This window comes from Poecilia mexicana, unplaced genomic scaffold (genome assembly GCF_051168715.1).
Source record: "Poecilia mexicana isolate PSO_F unplaced genomic scaffold, ASM5116871v1 scaffold_17, whole genome shotgun sequence".
Classification (NCBI taxonomy): domain Eukaryota; kingdom Metazoa; phylum Chordata; class Actinopteri; order Cyprinodontiformes; family Poeciliidae; genus Poecilia; species Poecilia mexicana.
The window spans coordinates 19869436-19887780 of record NW_028263386.1 but is presented as its reverse complement, the minus strand read 5'-3'; the positions used below and the strand labels follow the sequence as shown (position 1 = coordinate 19887780).

Below are 18345 nucleotides of genomic sequence, written 5' to 3'. Positions count from 1 at the left end.
AGTCAGTTATTGTATTTTTAGAAGTCTAAAAATACAATAACTGTATTTTTACAGTTATTGTAAAAATAACAACCTTTCCTGTGTAGGAAAGGTTGTCTACGGAAGAGGATTGGGGCCACTGGAAAAAAAATAAAATAAAACAGTTCTGACTTTAAAATCAGATTTTTTTTTTCTTTTTTCCAATGGCCCTAATCCTCTTCCATACGTAGTTGTCTTTCCTACACAGTCAGGAATCTTTGTTTAGTTTATGAAAATATGCACTCTGTAAAAAAACCCATATCTCCACAATATATTTAAAGTACATATGTTTTAAGTTTATATCATGCCTTATATCAGTATGTAACATTTTTAATTCTGACATTTTCTTAATCACAAACATGCACATATTCCTTCTGTTTTTGCAACAAGAACCCAGTTAATGTGTCATTCCACCTAAAAGTACAGATGGTTTACTGCAACAACAAAGCTTTATTCAACTCCATGAGGACAGTAGGGCTGATTTTTTTATACATGAATATACAGTGTATGCTATAAGCTTTTTCAGTTACCCCATTGATGAGTAGATAGTCATAAAGTTAACCACAAAGTTAAGATAAACATTAATCAAATTATTAACAAATGCAATTAATACAAATTATTAAATATTTTTGTACAAATTAGTTAATGCCTTACTACCTATTCTTTTTAATAAAATCTCTTTGAAACTACTTTGATTTACCGTGACACAGTTTGCCAGAGCAGTTATCTCAAACTAAAGCACAAAAATGTTTAATCTCAACATTTAATTGGTTTGTTCTGTTTTATAATCCCTTTAGCAGACAGGGCTAATGGGTATGCCTCTCTGAGGTACATGAGGTGTTGTCCTGGTAACCATATTGATGCAGTCTATAATGGGGCAGACACTGAGACAAAGAGTGCATCCTGTGCAGCTGTCCGTCACAAAAGGAAGATGGGTCTCTGGATCAAACTGTATAGCCTGGGTAGATATATAGAAATCATATTAATCTCTCCAGCAAATAAAAACTGATAAAAAAACAAAAAACAAAACTATGTTAAAATCAATATTTTTGATAACAGAGAAATGCTTTTAATTTAACAGAAAGGCGTACCTGGTATCCTGAGTCGTTGCAAGTCATGTAACATTTACCACAGTTGATGCACATATCTTCGTCTATCAGAGCCTGGACCTAAAATGACAAATGATATAAGACTTTTTAGTTGGTGTCCTCACTTAAATTGTGTTTTATCTGGAAGAAAAAAGTTTAAATGAAAAATAACTAGCTATAGTTTGTAAAAACAGCTTGTGTACCTGCTCCATGTTGTTAAGTTCCCCATATGCTCCGATGTACCGCAGTGCTCTGGCTATCACATCCTACAAAAACAGCAAGCTCCTTTTAAATTAATGAAAATTAATTGATTATTCTGTATCAAAATTGTGAGCTACCTTGACAGCAGGAACTGGTCTTTTGGGCTGGTTGACACGATTGACGTTTGTGTCTGTCACATCTGTTTTACCAGCTTTTCTGAGATCACTTTTGTACTTGGCTATGGCTTCAGTTCTCTGTTGTAGGTATGGACCAAAGCTAGGAAGGGTCTACAACACACACACACACACACACACACACACACACACACACACACACACACACACACACACACACACACACACACACACACACACACACACACACACACACACACACATCAAAAATAAATAGGAACTATGAAATATTTATTCAAATACCTCTTGTTATCTTCAATGGTACTGCTACCACTAAATTGCCAAAAATCAGAGATTACCTACAAACACAACAGCCAATCCATTAATCAATGTTAATGCAGTTATAACAAGATCTTGTTTGTTTACCTTCCCAACCAGGTCTCCCAGTTTGAGAACTGGTTTTCCTTTCTGATGTTTTTCAGTTGGAGGAGACTGACCATCCCAGTCCTTTAGCTCCAGGCTCTTCAGGTACAATAAGGCCTTCAGACCTAAACACATACTTATACTAAACATGATGCTGGAATCAAACAATCTAAAGATTGTAAATAGGTCCAAAATGAGGTGGTGTCACATACCAACACAGTAATCCTCAATTAGCGTGAAGTCCTGGTTCTGAATTGCACTACACACCTGTTATAAGGAGATAGATGAGGACAGATGTCTTTGTATTAAATTCACAGATTATTTCTACTCAAACTACCATTTTAACAAAATAACATCAAACAGATGGTTGGTTGTTTATCGGTAACACAGAAGAAGGTTTTAACAGCCACTTATTGTATCTTACTCTATTAAGTAAAACATGTACTGATTATGTGAAGAAAATTTAGACTTCCAGCTGCTTCCCTTCACAGTGACTGTTTCACACAACAAGAAAGAAGTGAACTGCTGGCACCGTTGTTGGTAGAAATAGGAGTGCTAATGCATTGCGAACATCCGAGTAACAACTATGGTCAACTATGTAATTTTTGTCCACGAGAATTTACAGTCTAAGCATTTATTGTGTGGATCAATCTCACATTAGAAGAAAAACAAGTACATGTATTTTTGTCATTACTTGCAACACCGAGGCTCCAGCGTGGAGGAACTGGAGTCCGCTCTCTGCCGAGTCGATACCACCGGTGGCCAGGACAGGAAAACCGGGGATTGCCCTAGCAATGGCTGACACGGCTTTGAGAGCGATGGGTCTGATGGCATTACCTGCACCCAGCAGTGTTTAGAAAAGTAGGTACTCCATTTAGAGGCAGTTGTTTTATACAATTGGAGTACACTACTGTACAAATAAGATGCTAAAACATTGCTTAACAAATCATCCCCAGTCATTTTTTAAACTTTACATTGAATTCACATTGTATGGATTCCTTAAATGCCGTGTTTCCATATTTACAAATTAAAATATGCAATTAATTTTCCAATATGCTCTTAAATTTTTTTTACTCCTATCAACTCTTTCATTTCAGCCTTTAGCTCATAGACATCCCAAATATTTTGTGAAGCATTACTGTGTAACAAGTCCATTCACAGGCCTCTTTGTTGTGTAGCTTTGTGTGACATTGAATCAGGATAAATTGTGTCACATTGTTCTGTATTGTTTCCCAGAAGGTGAACTGAATATTTACCAGACACTCCTCCATAGGTGGTGCGTTTGCTCACACCAACACATGGCCAGGGAGAGCCGTCAGCCTTCAGACTCATCAAACCCGAGACAGTGTTGGTGGCCGTCACTCCATCTGCTCCACCTACAACACACGACAAGTTACGAGAATAAACCCATTTCTGCTAGTTGTCCATTTTTTACTCTGGTGTTCTTAAAGTTAGCTGTAAACGTTTAAAAAGGAAAAAAAAAAAAAGTTATGGTGAAAAGCTTACCTTCATGTGCTGCTTTGGCAATGTCAACAATATTTGTGACATTTGGTGTAAGTTTGGCAAAGAAAGGAATGGAAACTGCTGCACGCACCCACCGACAGATGTTTCGCACCAACACCGGGTCCTGACAACACAAAATTAAAAACGTCAAAGAGGTTATTAGTCTTTTCGCAAAGCTTGTGTGCTTAAAGGTCTAAATAATAATAACTCTAATAACAACTTATGGCACAAAAAGCTTTGGCAGTCTGTATACTTGTCCACAGGCCAGTCCCATTCCCCTTTCTCCCATCCCGTGAGGACATGACAGGTTGAGCTCCAATGCATCTGCTCCTGACTCCTAAACACACACATATTCACAATATCATCACAATACTGATCACACTTTGTGTGGGATAAAAACCAATAAAATGTGTATTCTCTCACCTCAGCCATCTTGGCGAGCTTTGTCCAGTCTTCCTTGTTGTAGCTGCACATTATGCTGGAGATCACAATCTGGGCAAGATAAAGAAAGTTTTTAGACGTTTTGAACAACTTGATGATTTCCTCTGTTTGCTTCACATGGTTTTGCAGACACAATACACACAAACATTTGTGTGCATCTGTCTAATATAGTACATGTTGTTAAAAATAAGAGTTCTTTAATAACCGTCCAAACTGGTTTAATTAGCAGATGTTATTGAAGACTTGACTTATCCTTTACATTGTGAGGGAAGTCCTTCTTCAGCTCAGCGACAGACTGACACCAGTACGCTGCTGTTTTCTCACTGATGAGCTCAATGTTGAGGAAGGATCCCAGACCCGGTCCATACACGTGCCCTGAGGTGTTGCCTCGCACGATACGAGGAGACACGTTGGTCACCAGATCCTACAGCAACGCATTTTTACAGCCCATTCAGAAGGTCGTCTCGGTTTGAGTTCACTCTTGTATGAACTCACTCACGTTCATACCTTATCCAGTCCAAAGGTTTTGGTCAGAGCGAAGCCCCATCCTTGCTCAAAGGCTCGTCTGATCATGGCTGTGCTGGTGGTGGGAGGAGCAGAAGCTAGGCCGAATGGGTTGGGAAACTTCAGACCACAAACCTCCACACTGATATCCACCTGATCTATCGCACTGTAGAACAAAGGTAGCTTTGGGACGGTGTCCACTGTGTGTCCATAGAGGGACTAGAAAAACAACAGATGGAATTTCTTTTCAGAATTATAAGCATCGCTGCATTAAGCCAGACTGCATGACAGCAACACCTTCCTCCAACAGGGATCATTAACATATCTGCTCTGTTTTGACCTGTCTGACTGTCAAAAATAGTCAAGCAAATCCTCAAGTAAATCTTAAGAAAATCTTCTGAATCTTAGAAACCAAATGTTTGGAACAATGCTAAGGTTGTTTATACAGTCAAGTAAAATGTGAACACAGTTGGTTAAGGATAATAGATTCTAATAAACCAGACTAGGACAGATTTACCTGCATGTATCTGTGAATGTGCCACGAAGCCTGTTTGCCATCATTCACAGACTCCACTGTGGTGTTCGCCAAACCAGCAACGTCTCCTCCTGCAAACACCCAGGGTTCACTGGTCTGCATGGTTTCCATGTTGATCTCCGGAGTTCCCCAGCGGGTCAGCTTCACAGGAGCCATGGCTGCAGTCACTGCAAAAACATACATGAAGAGTGGAGTGGGACACTTTTAAACCAGAAAAGGGATTTAGATACTTTTTTAACATTGCACATCAAAAATATCCTGTTGCTTATAAAGCTTAAATAGTTACATGTTTAATGATTATCTATGTTAAAAATTAAAGTTTAGAAGTATTTATGTTAGTTGTAATGACATAGAAATACCACGATTCTTTGTAGATAACTTACCTTGTGGGTCATTCAGCATGGACCCAAAGGCACTAATAATGTAATCAGCCTTCAGCCTGATGATTTGATCCTCGTCTTCCAGCCAGTCGCCTTCCTCGGTCTGCTCGGTGCGGCAGAACTGCAGCCCGGCGATCCTGCCATTCTTCATGATGACCTCACGAGGAGACAGGAAGGGCAGGAACTCACACTTCTCCTCTTTAGCTAGCTCCATCTGACAAACCAGAAATAACACGCGCAGTCATCAAATGATCTGTTTTTAAAACATTGTGTCTGATCATCTCTCGTCACACCTCCTCAGGAACGGCTCTGATGTTGGTGAAACCTTTCCTGAAGCAGACGTAGACTCTCCTGGCTCCGCAGCGCAGAGCTGAGGTGGCGCAGTCGAATGCGGTATCGCCGGCGCCCAACACGATCACCACCCCCTTTAACTCCGGGAGCGCAGAGCGACACTGACACATACCTACACAGCATTTTGCCTTAGAATATATTTCCCCAAACTAAACGTTGGTTTTTGAAACTTAGCTACAGAAACTGGTTGGTATTTTCACGTAATATAGGTAATTGTTCATTCATCACAACTGTTCATTTGCAGGAATTGGTTGGACCGTGCAGCTTGACTTCACAGTACCTTTCTTACTGGCAGAAGCCACCACAGGCAGAAAGTCTTTAGAAGTGAAAAAGCCTTGGTCCACAGTTAAACCCTGGAAGATCTCGGCCCTGTTAGCCTGAGGCAGACCTGGAGAAATGCAAACACACACAGACAGACATTCTCGAACATCACAATCTTAATGTGGATTATAACTGATGGTAATGATGAGTGGATTCAACTCACCAATCCCAATGAAGACAGCTTTAAATCCCTCCCCTTTCAGGGATGAAAGAGTCATTCCATTAACACCTAAACCTTTCTCACAAACCACCTGCACACACCACAGTAAACACACACATTTTGAGAAAACTGTGAAGACTCAACAACTCCTACGAACAGGAAAATGTGCCACGAGAATGCAAAAGTAATACCTTCACTCCCAGGTCCTTCATCAAATCTATTTCAAACTGGACAACCTCATAGGGAAGCCTGAACTGAGGGATTTCTGAGGTGCTGCAAGAGCAAGTTCAAGCACTGAAGTGTCAAGATTTCCCCTTTTTCAGAGGTACTTTTGTCACATTTTTCTGTACAAAGATTAAGCAAACTCTCTGCAGTACCACATGTAAGCACTAATACAAATAAAACAAATAAAATTCAATACATTTATTTGGAATTTAGTGATATAGACAAACGTAAAATATTAGTATTATATTACTACAATTAAGAAGAAGAAAAAAGCTAGTCTTTTTTACTTGAAAACACTGGTTTTCAAGTAAAAATCTGAAAAGTGTGTGATGCATTTATTTTCAGTTTTCCTGCAGGAATTCTTTATAGAAGCACATTTTGCCCCAATTAGAGCTGCCCTTCTTCTTTAAATGCCAAGCATAGCTGAGTCAGGTTGGAAGGTTAGATAATCAGTCTAATATATAATCAATGAATATGAATATGCTTTGATCTAAACTATTAGATTGTATCTTTATGTATATGTTTAAGGTGATTATCCTACTGCAGGGTGACTTCCCATCACAGTCTGAAGAGTTTTTTGCAGCCACTTACAGGTTTTCTATTTCTATAGTTTCCTTCATCTTTGACATTCTTCTGGTGACTTTTCCCTAGTTTCCAGACTTTATGGAGTTCATGTCCTAGAAACAGAGATACAATGGATCTCTCTGCTGCTCCTAATGTTGTAGCCGAACAGCCTGTCAGATTTGGTAGATGGTAATGACTAGATTTTTAGAGATGCCAGAGTAAATGGGATTAAATAATTTTTGACTGACTTGACAAATCAATTTCGGAGGATAGATCATGTTGTTTAGTCGTAGTTCAGCACCACGTGTTTAATCTGATGTCATTGTGTTTTGTAGTCCGTTTTCAACTGCTTACAGTCAGACTATAAACATTCACATACTCTGTATTTCTTGACATCAAACACTTGTTCCTACAGAAATAGACTAATAAATTAAATGAAATGCCACCTAATATGAATAATAAATGTACTTTTTACAGATGGTATGAATTTATTATACCTCAATCCTCCGATGTACTTCTGTTTCTCAAATATAGTGATATTATCATATCCCAGACGGGCCAGGAAAGAAGCGCAACTGATTGAGGCTGGGCCGCAGCCAATCAGAGCAATGGGAGCGTGGTAGGACTCTGGCATCTCATTGGCTGCTGGGAGTTCAGGGTTCCTGATTTGAGGGATGCCCATTTTACTGAACACCTGTACAGAGACACAAAGACAGTGCACATTTATGTCCACACCTCTAAAAGCTTATTTCCTGCTTGCTAATATAACTGAGGATGATTACGATTGAGCAATATCAGTAAAGGCGCAATAATAAAATGTCCCGGTACATAAATCAACCTGATGTTTCAGTGTTTTTCCTGGAGCAGACGATATTTGTACCTCAGTAGCAAACTGCTGCAGCCCTCCGATGTTGATGGGTCCTTCTTCAGAGGCGTACAGGTTGCAGCCCCCGACACACAGCTCTGATGTGGGACAAACCATCCCACAGGTCAGACCCAGAGGGTTGTCAGAGAGGATGGCCCGCGCTGCCCCGTAGTAGTTCTGTTACACAGACACATGAACTATTTTAATTCTTTTCCTGTCCTTTTATGACAGGAATGATCTGATTGTTTGCTTCTGCACCTTGTTGGAAATACTTGTAATGAATGACTTGATGTCCAGGTTTGTCGGGCAGCTCTTCTGACAGGGAGCATCGGCACATTTTAGACACCTGAAAACAGATTTTGGTTCAATTAAATGAACTGCTTCTTTCAGAAAGTTCAAGTTTTTAATGATGTAATCCCAAGAGATTCAACAAATAAGCATCGTCATTAGCATAGCTTCATTAGTACTTTTAAGGAAACAAAATTTACATCATTCAACAAACTGACCACAGGATATAAAAAAAAATAATTCAAAAGACTGTTAAATTCTGGGAGGAAAATAAGACTTTTTAGAAGCTTTCAAAGTTCTTGTAAACTCAATTTAAAGTATCTTAAAATGAAAAGAATGATAAAAAATAAGTAGAGTATCAGAGAAAAATAAAAACAAAATAGCATATAAAAATAACTATTAAAAAGAACGGAAATGTCTAAGTGGCACAGTAAATTCTCTGGAAAATGTTCTGAACAAAAAAAGCTCACATCTCAGGTCCAACATGCAGAGCATTGACTTACTTTTCTGGCCTTGTTCAGCCTGTCGTAACAATCTGATGCACTTTTAGTTCTTTGAGTTATGAGTGAACCTGAGGCAGCTCAGGTCTTACTGGAAAAAATATACATTTATTGTTCTGAGCTTGAAGAGTTGCATGTTTAGTTATCATTAAAATCTCTTCTGACAGAGTTTTGTTTTAAAATAACTTCAAACTTCTACATTTTGCTTTAGTGGAGAGGCACTACCAGCATCCAGCAAAACCTTCGTAATGTTTTTTCTTCTCTGCTGCTACAAATTATTGTTACACATAATCGATTTAATCTCAGAAAGTTTATTTATGTTGCATAATGTGGCTGTTTCTGTGCCTGGGATTCATTTGCTTAAGAAAACAACATTGTCTCTTTTTACCGCAGTGCTTCCCGGAGAGCTCCTCTCTCGCTCAGAGTTGTGTGCTTGATGTCATCAAAGTTGTTTTCTAACTTCAGGCAAGACTGAAAACAAGCAAGAGACGAGCAACACGCCAACTATTCAGTTACACTGACATCTCCGATGCGTGTCAGTCGCGTGTGACTTTCTTACATCACAGTTTCTTTCAGGGTTTCTCTTCCAGTGTTTCTTCTCTTTCTTCTTGCTTGCAGTAGAAAAGATCTGAGCATGACTCTTCACTCTGGGATTCAGAGCCAGGATGCTCTGAAAAGAAGAAAATAATAATTATTTTAGATTATCAGATTCCAACAGAGTTAGATTATTCTTTTTTTTTTATCTCCACCTATATGTTTATTAGTAAAGGCTCACTGGACTTGCTTTTAAGGTTTCAATCAGAAAATACAGTTATGTGCAATAAATTGGAATATTATTGAAAAATTAAATTTCACTAACACAATTCACTTTCAGAATACATAATAAAGATTAACTACACACTGATGTTTTCAGTCTCTTATTTTTAATTGCACATATTTCTCTCTTAGTGAAAACACATTTAATATTATTAGTTATTATTTAACATATCAGATTAATACCAATAAAAGATAATTCACATGCCATTATAATTGCAATCTGTTCGTCGTGGTATATAATGTTGTGCCTTCCAGACAAATGAAAACAAGTGTAAGAGTTGGAATTTAGGTTATTATGCTGTTTGTTTGTTATAATTCAAAATCAAATATAAAGACGCATAATGATATTACTAAAATTGACTCATTACTTTTTAAATCTTTTTTTTTTATTTTAACAAACCAAAGATTGATATTGATTGATGTCACTGTATAAGAACCTTTGGTGTTATCTGCCTGAAAAGCAGACAGTTATCTGCTGGTAAAAAAAGGAAAAAAAAATACAAAAACAGGAACGTTCTTGGAAGAGAGGCTCATAGGTTCAACATGCTGAGATAACGATGAACTGCAAGGACACTATGCCAAAGAGAAGTGACCTGTTGCTCCATCAACGCATGACAGCAGAAATGAAAATGCCATTATTTTATATTTTGTTTTTATGCAGTTTGTTCTTATGTTATTTCTTATTTAAAATCTGTAAGTCTTATATCTACTGAGTAGCTACAACGAGCCTTTTCCTCCAGTCACTGGCATCCAAACATTACCAAGAAGCTTTTCACTGTTTGCTTTACTGTCTGTGCAAACGCAGGTTTTAATGGTTAACTGTTGGTCCTTCGGCTCACGTGCTCACTCGGCTCCCCGCTCCCCACCATGTGCTACTTGTCTGCAGTTTGTACACCCATCACATGGCTTCTTACGTAAGTTCATTCACTCAGGTTAAAACCACACCATATGGTTTCTGGCTCTTTATTCATCCTGCCGATTTGCAAAAAACATAAGGCTGCTGAAGACTGTAGTGTTAATAATTGGTCTAAATAAAGTGACTCGAAAAGATTTATTCATGTTAGTATGATTATGTTCAGAGTTTGTGTGATAAATATTGTTTCACTTTAAACACTGATGTCTTTAATCCAGTTTTAGACTTTTTTTTACACTTGCTATGTGGGAGTGTGAGCATTCAGGAAATCTCAGGTTTCCAGATTAAAAGCTGTAAAATTCTTCTAAATTCAAACTAAAACTTAAAGATGACAAAGGTTTTAGCTGTGGATTAAATCAGCGGATTTAAAGGATTGAAAGTAAATGAACAACAAATGTGGAATTATTTCTAAAGCACAAGAACAAAAAAAGTCTCCTTTTTTATTTTTTGGTAAAATGATTTCATAAGAGGTCAGTACTTATCCTGGTTTGTTGTATGCAAAATAACTCCCTGTTGAGCTTCATAATCAATGCTGGAGACTATTTCACAAATCTCTGTTTGTAGTTAATTATAAAAGACGATAATTAAAATATAAAGGATTGTATTTAAAAAAAATAACCTTAAGTCTTAATTTTAAGACTTAAACTTCATGTAAGTTTAAGACTCTTTCTTAAGTCAAAGTCTAAATAATGCTGTAAAATTCTGTACCCTTTTCCTGACTGATACTTTTGTATCATAGGACTAGTCTGAGGCAATTTTAGTAGGGGAAATAAACAACAATTAACAGGAGAAAACACAAGACAAAAGGCTAAAATTGAACTAAAAGGTGCCTCAACAAAGAATAAGTTCAAAGATCCCAATTTATGCAGGCAGCTTTTTTTCCCCATTAAATAGTTTTTTTCCACTTAAATTGTACAGATATATCACATTATATGCTGAAAAAAAAATCTTAATTATTTATCATAGCCTCAATATTCTTACACCTCAAATCCCCCCAAATTTTAACAGGGGTGCCAATGCCTGAGAAACATTGGTCTTGCTTAATAACATGGTAAGCATGCACTCTGAAAACATAATTCACACTGTGTGCAATGGATACATTATAATATAGACAGTTAATCAAAAGATTTGACTGATTTTAATAGCAACCCAAATAAAAAGTGCATGCAACAAGTTACCTCAATGTCTGGGAGATCTTTACTCAACTTGATGTTTCTGTTCATCTTCTTGTTTTGCTTTAAGCTGATCTGAATATTCTGGGCTTTTAGCTGTGGATTAGCCGTCCGAAGCTCCGTCCAGGACTGCCAAGCTCACAACTGAAACTCTCACAGGAGGTCGTATATTTCACCGGCCCACTCCCTTCCCAACAGAGAGGTTGGACAGCAGCCTGACGTATCACAAATGCCAAGGTTGCTCAGCTGATAAAGAAAAACGGACAAATGGGGATGTTATTGCTCTGAGGGTCAAAGTTCAGCAGAGCTGGGTGCACATTTCTGTGCACTGTGCACTTGGACAAGTCAAACAATAATTGGGGAAAAATGTCGGCCTCAGGCTCCTCCTCTGGAGGGAGAGTTGAGCTCTGCATGTACTTTTCCTGCTTTCACATGCTGTAGAAAAATCTGAATCCTGACCCTCTTGCTCTTACACCCGTCTGTCGTCTGCTTGTTCACACAAGGTGCAGGAGTTTGGGTACACCAGGACAGGTTACCAGTCTATTAAAAGATGCCACAGAGACGCACAGGACAAATACTCATACCTAGGAGCAATTTAGCAATTTAGACATGCAAGGCGACAATGCTAACCATTGTTCCATCATGTAGCCCTTCCTGCACTTAAAATACATAAAAGTCTTCCTAACCATTTTATTTTCAGTGTCTATTCTATTTTACATCTATTACTATCATTAAAAACAGCAATTATTACTGTTAATAATATTTTTGAGGTTCCAAAAAAACACCTTTTATGTAATAAAGTGAAAAACTCAAGACACAGATGTAGGAATTTCTGTAAATATTTAGTTTTATTTAACACTGTTTGAGAAAATAGAAAAACACTTTTTACACCACAGTCTTAAACGCAACTCAACACGGTCTCAACTTAAGAAGTGTTTTTTTTTTTTTTTTATTAAGTGTTTAATGCCAAGCCTCTTTTTTTCTCCAAATAGGATGTAATGTAAAACACATTCAATTTCAACAAGAACTGTTCAAACGGGTGGAGTCGCCATCTCCTCTGGGAAGCCGCCTTCTGCTCTCTGATTCAGTCAGAGATTTTCCAGAAGTGTTTGACACAAAGTACTTCATTTTAGTGTTTGGACGGAGCCTCAGACGTCGCTCAGATACACAATTGATGCAGCCAAGGCCAGCAGGGCGACAGCAGTAGCCATGGCAACACCTAAACAAGGAGGAGGAGGAGGATTTTGAAATGTTAATGCAGCAATCCATTTCTAAAACAAAGAAACTGTTAGATTAGAAGGATTTTCAGTCTAATATTCCTGCATAGAGTTGAAATAAACTGGTTTTATCTGGTACAGGATGCATTTGACAAAAAAATAGATACATAAAACCTCATTAGTCTTTTATAATTAAAGATTCTTTGACAGTGATTTTAATTGTATCCATGTGTATGTGGTTTGATACAGAAATAAATGCCCTGCTTGTGTGAGTTGTTTTTGCTGCTAATATGCTCAGTTTGAGGATGGGAGTTCTGATCCTCAAAAAACGATAGTTTCAATCAGGTCCAGCAGTTTAAAATGCTACAAATGTGCATTGATGTGTAACAAACAATTGGGGTAATGTGTGTTTTAACACAGAGACTAGATGTTATCCCTTAATAAATAAATAAAATAATTATTTGAAAACTGCTTTTTGTGTTTATTAAGGCTCATTTCAAAGAAAAGATGATCAAAACATGTTAGCGAGACAACAAAGTTAAAACGGCAGAATTGAATTAGCTGCTGTGGTCTAACGTAGGCAGAAGGACCTCACCAATGTAGTTGTTTCTCCAGGGATCCAGCATCTCATTCTCTTCTGCTGGTTCTTCTTCTTGAAACACACAAATATAATGTAATGAATCAGGCACCCATGGTTACATCACACCTGCACTCACAGCCAAGTTATTCAGCGTGAAAATGAGAGATATTTATTTAACTTTGAATCAGATTTGTGCTTGAAAAGAAGTTTCTGTGTTTTGCTTTAGTAAATGTTGCTTATTATACACCAGCATAGCAAAGCAACAGTAATGCAGAGTCAGTATGAGGAATTGCAGTAGGTTAATGACTGGATGCAATCAGCTGAATTTCCTAATGTAGAAATTTGTTACCTGTTTGACTTATTTTGACTGCATTGTTTGGTTTTAAAAACAATTAATAAAAAAGGCCCTTTCAGCAAATCACAGCAGAGCGTTGTTAGTACCTTCTGTCGCCTCGCTCTCTATGACTTCTGCAATAATTTCCCGAGTGGCGTCCAAGTCTTCCTCGGCTGCGTCCATGTCCAACATCTCCTTGAACCGGTCGGTCATTTCTGACAATCCTTCGTCGCTAAACTGGTAGTCACACACACTCAGCGGGCCAGTGGATTTCACTGGGCAGAAGACACGACGAGGGAGGCAGGACTGCTCTGAAGCCGCAGACAAGAGCAGAAACGTCTTTTACAACAACAATCTATCCATCGTTCCTTTAGTTTAATGATTTTGTGAAAATGGAACCCTACTGCACCCCCTCTTTTTAATTATCGTAAAATTTTTAATATCTTCAGATAACTTAATTTGTGTTTAATTTCAGGTCTAACAACCTGCCATACGCCATTAAACCAACTGGATTTGGTGGAATCGGGTCATTCTGAACCTCCTCACAGCCCTGAGTCCAAACATAAATCTGTACAGCAATAATCATATCACTAACTGAGTCCACCATGTGGAGTTTGACTTCATACCCGTCTGTTTCCGGCCCTTGTTCTCCTCATTTTGTTTCTGCGGCTCCTCCAGCAGCATCTGAACTCTTGTGGCCACCGTAGAAACGATATCTCTCTTCAGCAGCTGCTCATAACAAAAACTTTAACTACTACTAGTTGACAAATTATTTTAAATTATGCATTTTGTCAGCCTGTAACAAGCATCACCTTCTCAGCCAGTTTAGCTTTTGGTTTGTTGCTGTGAAGGAAAGCTCTGCTGTGGATCGCTCCTCTGACCGACACGCAGCCTCCGCACCGCTGAACCACATCTGCTGCCGTCTGGACATCCTGCAACGCAGAGGAGGTTCAGGTAAAGGACCCAATATCACTTTACTCAGAATCTCTATTCACTCAAAGCGGAACGTTTTTGCAAAATACAACAGAGTAGATTTCTCTGTGTGACCCCCCATTTGTTCCTATGCCTGGAAATTATGTAAAATAGTAAAAAAAAAAATTTCACTGTAAAATAACATTTTACAGTGAAAATTTTTGAAAAATACATCCTCCAAATTGAGTGCATTTATTAAGGAATAGAAAAAGAGAAGTTAGATTAAACCTAACAAAAATAACTGATTAATTTGAAGAATCACAGATGGTAAAGTTACTTTTACTCCTATAAAAAAAAAAACACATGTAAACGCTGCTCGCTTTGAATTCCTGATTTCATTGCAAAGCGTCTTTCAGTGTCCAGAAACACGCTTCGTAAGCCTGAAGTTATTTAGTTTCACTTAATTAATTTCAACAAATAAATGCACTTAACTGAAAATTTTCATTAGAAGGTTTTAACTTAACTTTATAACGAAGCTTTTTTAGACATCTCTACCAGGAGTGCAGACAAATGTGGCTGATGCTGTGCGTGTCTTACCGGTGTGATGAGCAACTGGGCTGAGATGGTCTGTCTCACATTCTTTTTCTGGAGGGAAACAAAGTAGATTAAAAAAAATATATACTTTTCTCTTTTATACATAATCTGACATTATACAGCCCAAAAGATGCACAGAGGTTTGTTTGCTATTCTAGTTTTTTCTGCTGAGTGTTAATTTCTAATTAATCATCACAGAATAGGTGGACTTCACTTGTTAGCAGGATCTTATTATAAAACAAATGGTAGATATTCCAGGCATTTTACGTTGTTTTTTTTTATATCCAAGTATAAAATGCATTAAAGTTGGAGAATAACTTAATTTTTAAGCATGTTGGAGAACACTGCATGTATTAGAGCTAAAAGTTTAATCAAACTGGTAGCAGAAGTCAACTTGAAAGTTTCAGTGAAGATAATCACCATTAAATCCAACTCCAAATAATCTGTTTTTATCATCATGTGCATGTAGATTTATTAACTTGTAGCGTTTATGTTTACACAACCTGTCCTGCTTTGAGCTCCGAGTCCTCTGGCAGCTTCTTTCCATCAATGAGACAAACTCCCCTTTCAATCTGCTGTGCCCAAACTTTCAGCTCCTCCTGAAACAAACAAGAAGCTAAAACCAGTTCCAGTCAAACTGCTGTATGAAATGCTTCATGAATCAGAGTAGGTGATATTTTTTTTTAACCTTAAGGCAATCGTCCATGTTTCTTGTGAAGGCCATGTTTTCTGGGAGTGGTACCATCAGGTCTACGCTCAGGCAACAGGACACCGTAGCCCAGGAAGAGCACACACCTGACTGGTACTTCCAGTCTGCTGGTTTGGCCACACTCTGAAACAAACAAAAAATAAATAAAATAACTCAGCGGATCATAATTTACAATTCCATGACTCTGCATTAAATTTAAATTGAGCTAAGGCTAAACATAAAAAGAAGAAGTAGTGGACAAAAAACTTAATCACCATATTTTAAGATATTGTTAAGCATTAACTGACGTACACATTTATAGAAGGAGAGCAAAGCGGTTTGACTGCAACAGCTGCAGATCAAAGCCGCTGCATTTTAAGACAAAATACACACAAACCTTGGGGTCTTTGACGTCAAACGTTCTGCAGACAGTTCTGATGGTAGAGGTTAAAGAGAGACCGTCACACAGTGTGAGGTAGAGACAACATCACGTCTGTGGGGATAAAAAGGATACTTCCTGGTTTTGGGGTTGACGTGCAGCGTGACGCAGTCTGTTACATCATCATCAGCGGGCGTCCAGAGCCGCTCCGAGGAGATCAGGTTCTCCACCGAAAACACCAACTATCCAAACAGACACACACAGACACACACACACACACACACAGGGAGAGCGCTCAGACTCTTGGGTTGATATGTCAGCTCCAGCATGGTGGAGGATTAATAAGGTTATGTCTTATCTTATCGGTGTATATAGCTGACCATTTCCAGCTATTTTCACGTTTTTAAAATATCCGCCATGTCCCGTTACCTGTCGGAGTGTGGTTAGAGTGTCCTTGGCATCACTCTCACTGATTATAAAAACTCCCAACACAGACAGGCCTCCAGGCAGCATCCTGGATACCTGGAAACAACAAGGGCTTGCTGTTTAAACACTGACAAATATTCAGCCAGACTTCTCCATGTTACATATTGTGAAACCTCTGGAACTGACTCATATTTCATGGATGCATTTTTTAACTCCTTTCATGCAAAAGACTTCAAAACATCTATAAGTGCAGTGGCTGAGTGTGAATCTATGTACTTACCTGTCGTGCGTGCTCAGACACCCACTCTTTGTCCACCGACTTCCCGCCGTCTGCAGACTCGTCGTTTTGGGGTGTCCTTGTTGTCATAACAACAAAATCCCTTTGGACCGTGCTCTGAAACATTTAGTACTTGACATTACTTGATATAATTTCCCAACACACAAAATATGCTCACAAAACATTAAACTATGTCAATAATTAATCATTTGAAAGCACAGATTTTAAATATACACAAGACATCATCTCTGAAACGGATTTAAAAATGTAGCCCCTTGACATCCAGGGACCACTCTGTAGCTCTATTGAATAATTTCAGTGTCTTTTTTCCAACTTAAAAAAAAATCTACCAAATTATGTATTTGGGACAAATATCCTATTAAACTTTAACATGAAAAGTAGCTGTCGTTAACAAAAATAAGCACAAAAATTGTACTTGTTGGACTACAAAAATATGGTATTTAAGGAAGCTGTATTTGTGTCTTAGAATGGCCCAGTCAAAGCTCAAACCAAAATCGAACTGAGATTCTGTGGAGATATCAAAATTTCTGTTCACATTTAAATATTTAGTTTCTAGCTGCTTAGTTGGCAGAGACTGCTCCACTTTGCAAATATCCAAACTTCTGTGTCGATCTACCACAAAACTGAACTGAGAAATCTTAAAATAAGTATGAAGTAGGGAAATGTATTGGACAAAGACCCACCTGTCCAATAAGCAGACCTGTGACTGGACCTGCTAGCTGTGAACATAGTTTGGACAGATATCCCTCCACATCATCTTCAACAATATAGCTCCGACCCATACTGTGAAAGAAAGAGAAGGTATATAGAGTCACGAGCTTTAATATTTTATGTTTGTTGGTTTGCAGTGGGAAAGACACGTGAAGGACTGGAACAGCGCTAAAACAGACAAATGGACCAATAAATAAGACAAAGGTTTAAATTTGAAATAAAACCCACCCTTTTGTCACGGAATTACGTGAAGGAAAACTCAAACTCGTCGATTATAAGAACCTGACTGTGTACCTTACTAGCTAGTCAGTTGTTCCTGCTACATTTATATGTAATAGTTTTGAACGATTACAAATAAAAAAGAACCCACAAGTTTTAGTTCAATAAATTTCACACTGTGTATAAAATTCCTTACAGGAGCAAATGTGAAATGTGTACAAACCTGAAAGCTACAATAGTCACTTCTGATAACTGGCTGTGGTTCGTCAGCAAAGCAAAAAGCGGAAAAAAACTACAAATTCAACAGTTGTTTTGTGACGTATATCCGTCGCATATTTATATCGTTATGAAAGGGTCAAAGTATTTTGTCAAGCTAGATCTAAAATTAAAAAGCACTTCCATGTGTTCTTCAAAATAAAACTCAAACGCTTTGTTTTATTCTATAGTTTTGATGTAGTTATGCACCTAAAAAGTCACACTATAAAGCATAAGCAACTTTATTCAACTAAATTAATGTCGATGTCAACACATGTGCTTGTTGTTAACAGTGAGAATCATTCATTTCACTCAAAAAGTTTTATTTTG

General features: G+C 38.0%; 2 protein-coding genes across 4 annotated transcripts; both read right to left on the bottom strand.

Annotated features, from left to right (window-relative positions):
* Window positions 1–448: 448 nt before the first annotated feature.
* On the bottom strand, window positions 449–11661 carry dpydb (dihydropyrimidine dehydrogenase b). The gene is made up of 25 exons (XM_014987041.2): window positions 11409–11661; window positions 9061–9171; window positions 8890–8972; window positions 7972–8059; window positions 7729–7890; window positions 7346–7542; window positions 6251–6332; window positions 6063–6150; window positions 5859–5966; window positions 5521–5690; window positions 5231–5441; window positions 4830–5014; window positions 4316–4531; window positions 4068–4232; window positions 3791–3859; window positions 3621–3704; window positions 3371–3491; window positions 3121–3240; window positions 2559–2701; window positions 2077–2131; window positions 1868–1989; window positions 1445–1594; window positions 1310–1372; window positions 1110–1187; window positions 449–976 (listed from the first exon to the last, which is right to left on the bottom strand). The coding sequence occupies exons 1-25, from the start codon at window positions 11451–11453 to the stop codon at window positions 812–814; spliced, it is 3081 nt and encodes a 1026-aa protein (XP_014842527.2). The 5' UTR covers window positions 11454–11661; the 3' UTR covers window positions 449–811.
* A 564-nt stretch (window positions 11662–12225) lies between these two features.
* On the bottom strand, window positions 12226–18088 carry odr4 (odr-4 GPCR localization factor homolog). Of its 3 annotated transcripts, none has more exons than XM_014987044.2 (14): window positions 17984–18088; window positions 17514–17613; window positions 16813–16926; window positions 16536–16628; window positions 16242–16348; window positions 16125–16161; window positions 15728–15871; window positions 15543–15638; window positions 15043–15090; window positions 14346–14465; window positions 14160–14262; window positions 13641–13844; window positions 13215–13271; window positions 12226–12621 (listed from the first exon to the last, which is right to left on the bottom strand). In XM_014987044.2, the coding sequence occupies exons 2-14, from the start codon at window positions 17610–17612 to the stop codon at window positions 12551–12553; spliced, it is 1293 nt and encodes a 430-aa protein (XP_014842530.2). In that variant the 5' UTR covers window position 17613; window positions 17984–18088; the 3' UTR covers window positions 12226–12550. The 3 variants fall into 3 exon arrangements, with proteins under 3 accessions (XP_014842530.2, XP_014842533.2, XP_014842531.2); XM_014987047.2 differs by having other exon boundaries at window positions 13215–13268; XM_014987045.2 differs by lacking the exon at window positions 17984–18088 and adding an exon at window positions 17770–17906.
* Between the last annotated feature and the right edge of the window lie 257 nt (window positions 18089–18345).

Bases quoted from the DNA above. Each gene is read 5' to 3' on its own strand.
- odr4 (XM_014987044.2), bottom strand. From the start codon at position 17,612: ATGGGTCGGAGCTATATTGTTGAAGATGATGTGGAGGGATATCTGTCC. The intron at 15,639-15,727 runs GTTAAAAAAAAA...TGTTTGTTTCAG, and splicing joins ACATGGACGATTGCCTTAAG to GAGGAGCTGAAAGTTTGGGC. The intron at 13,272-13,640 runs GTACTAACAACG...GTGTGTTTCAAG, and splicing joins AGAGAGCGAGGCGACAGAAG to AAGAAGAACCAGCAGAAGAG.
- dpydb (XM_014987041.2), bottom strand. From the start codon at position 11,453: ATGAACAGAAACATCAAGTTGAGTAAAGATCTCCCAGACATTGAG. The intron at 6,151-6,250 runs GTATTACTTTTG...TGGTGTGTGCAG, and splicing joins TGAAGGACCTGGGAGTGAAG to GTGGTTTGTGAGAAAGGTTT. The intron at 1,595-1,867 runs GTAAACAAACAA...TGTGTGTTGTAG, and splicing joins TGGGAGACCTGGTTGGGAAG to ACCCTTCCTAGCTTTGGTCC.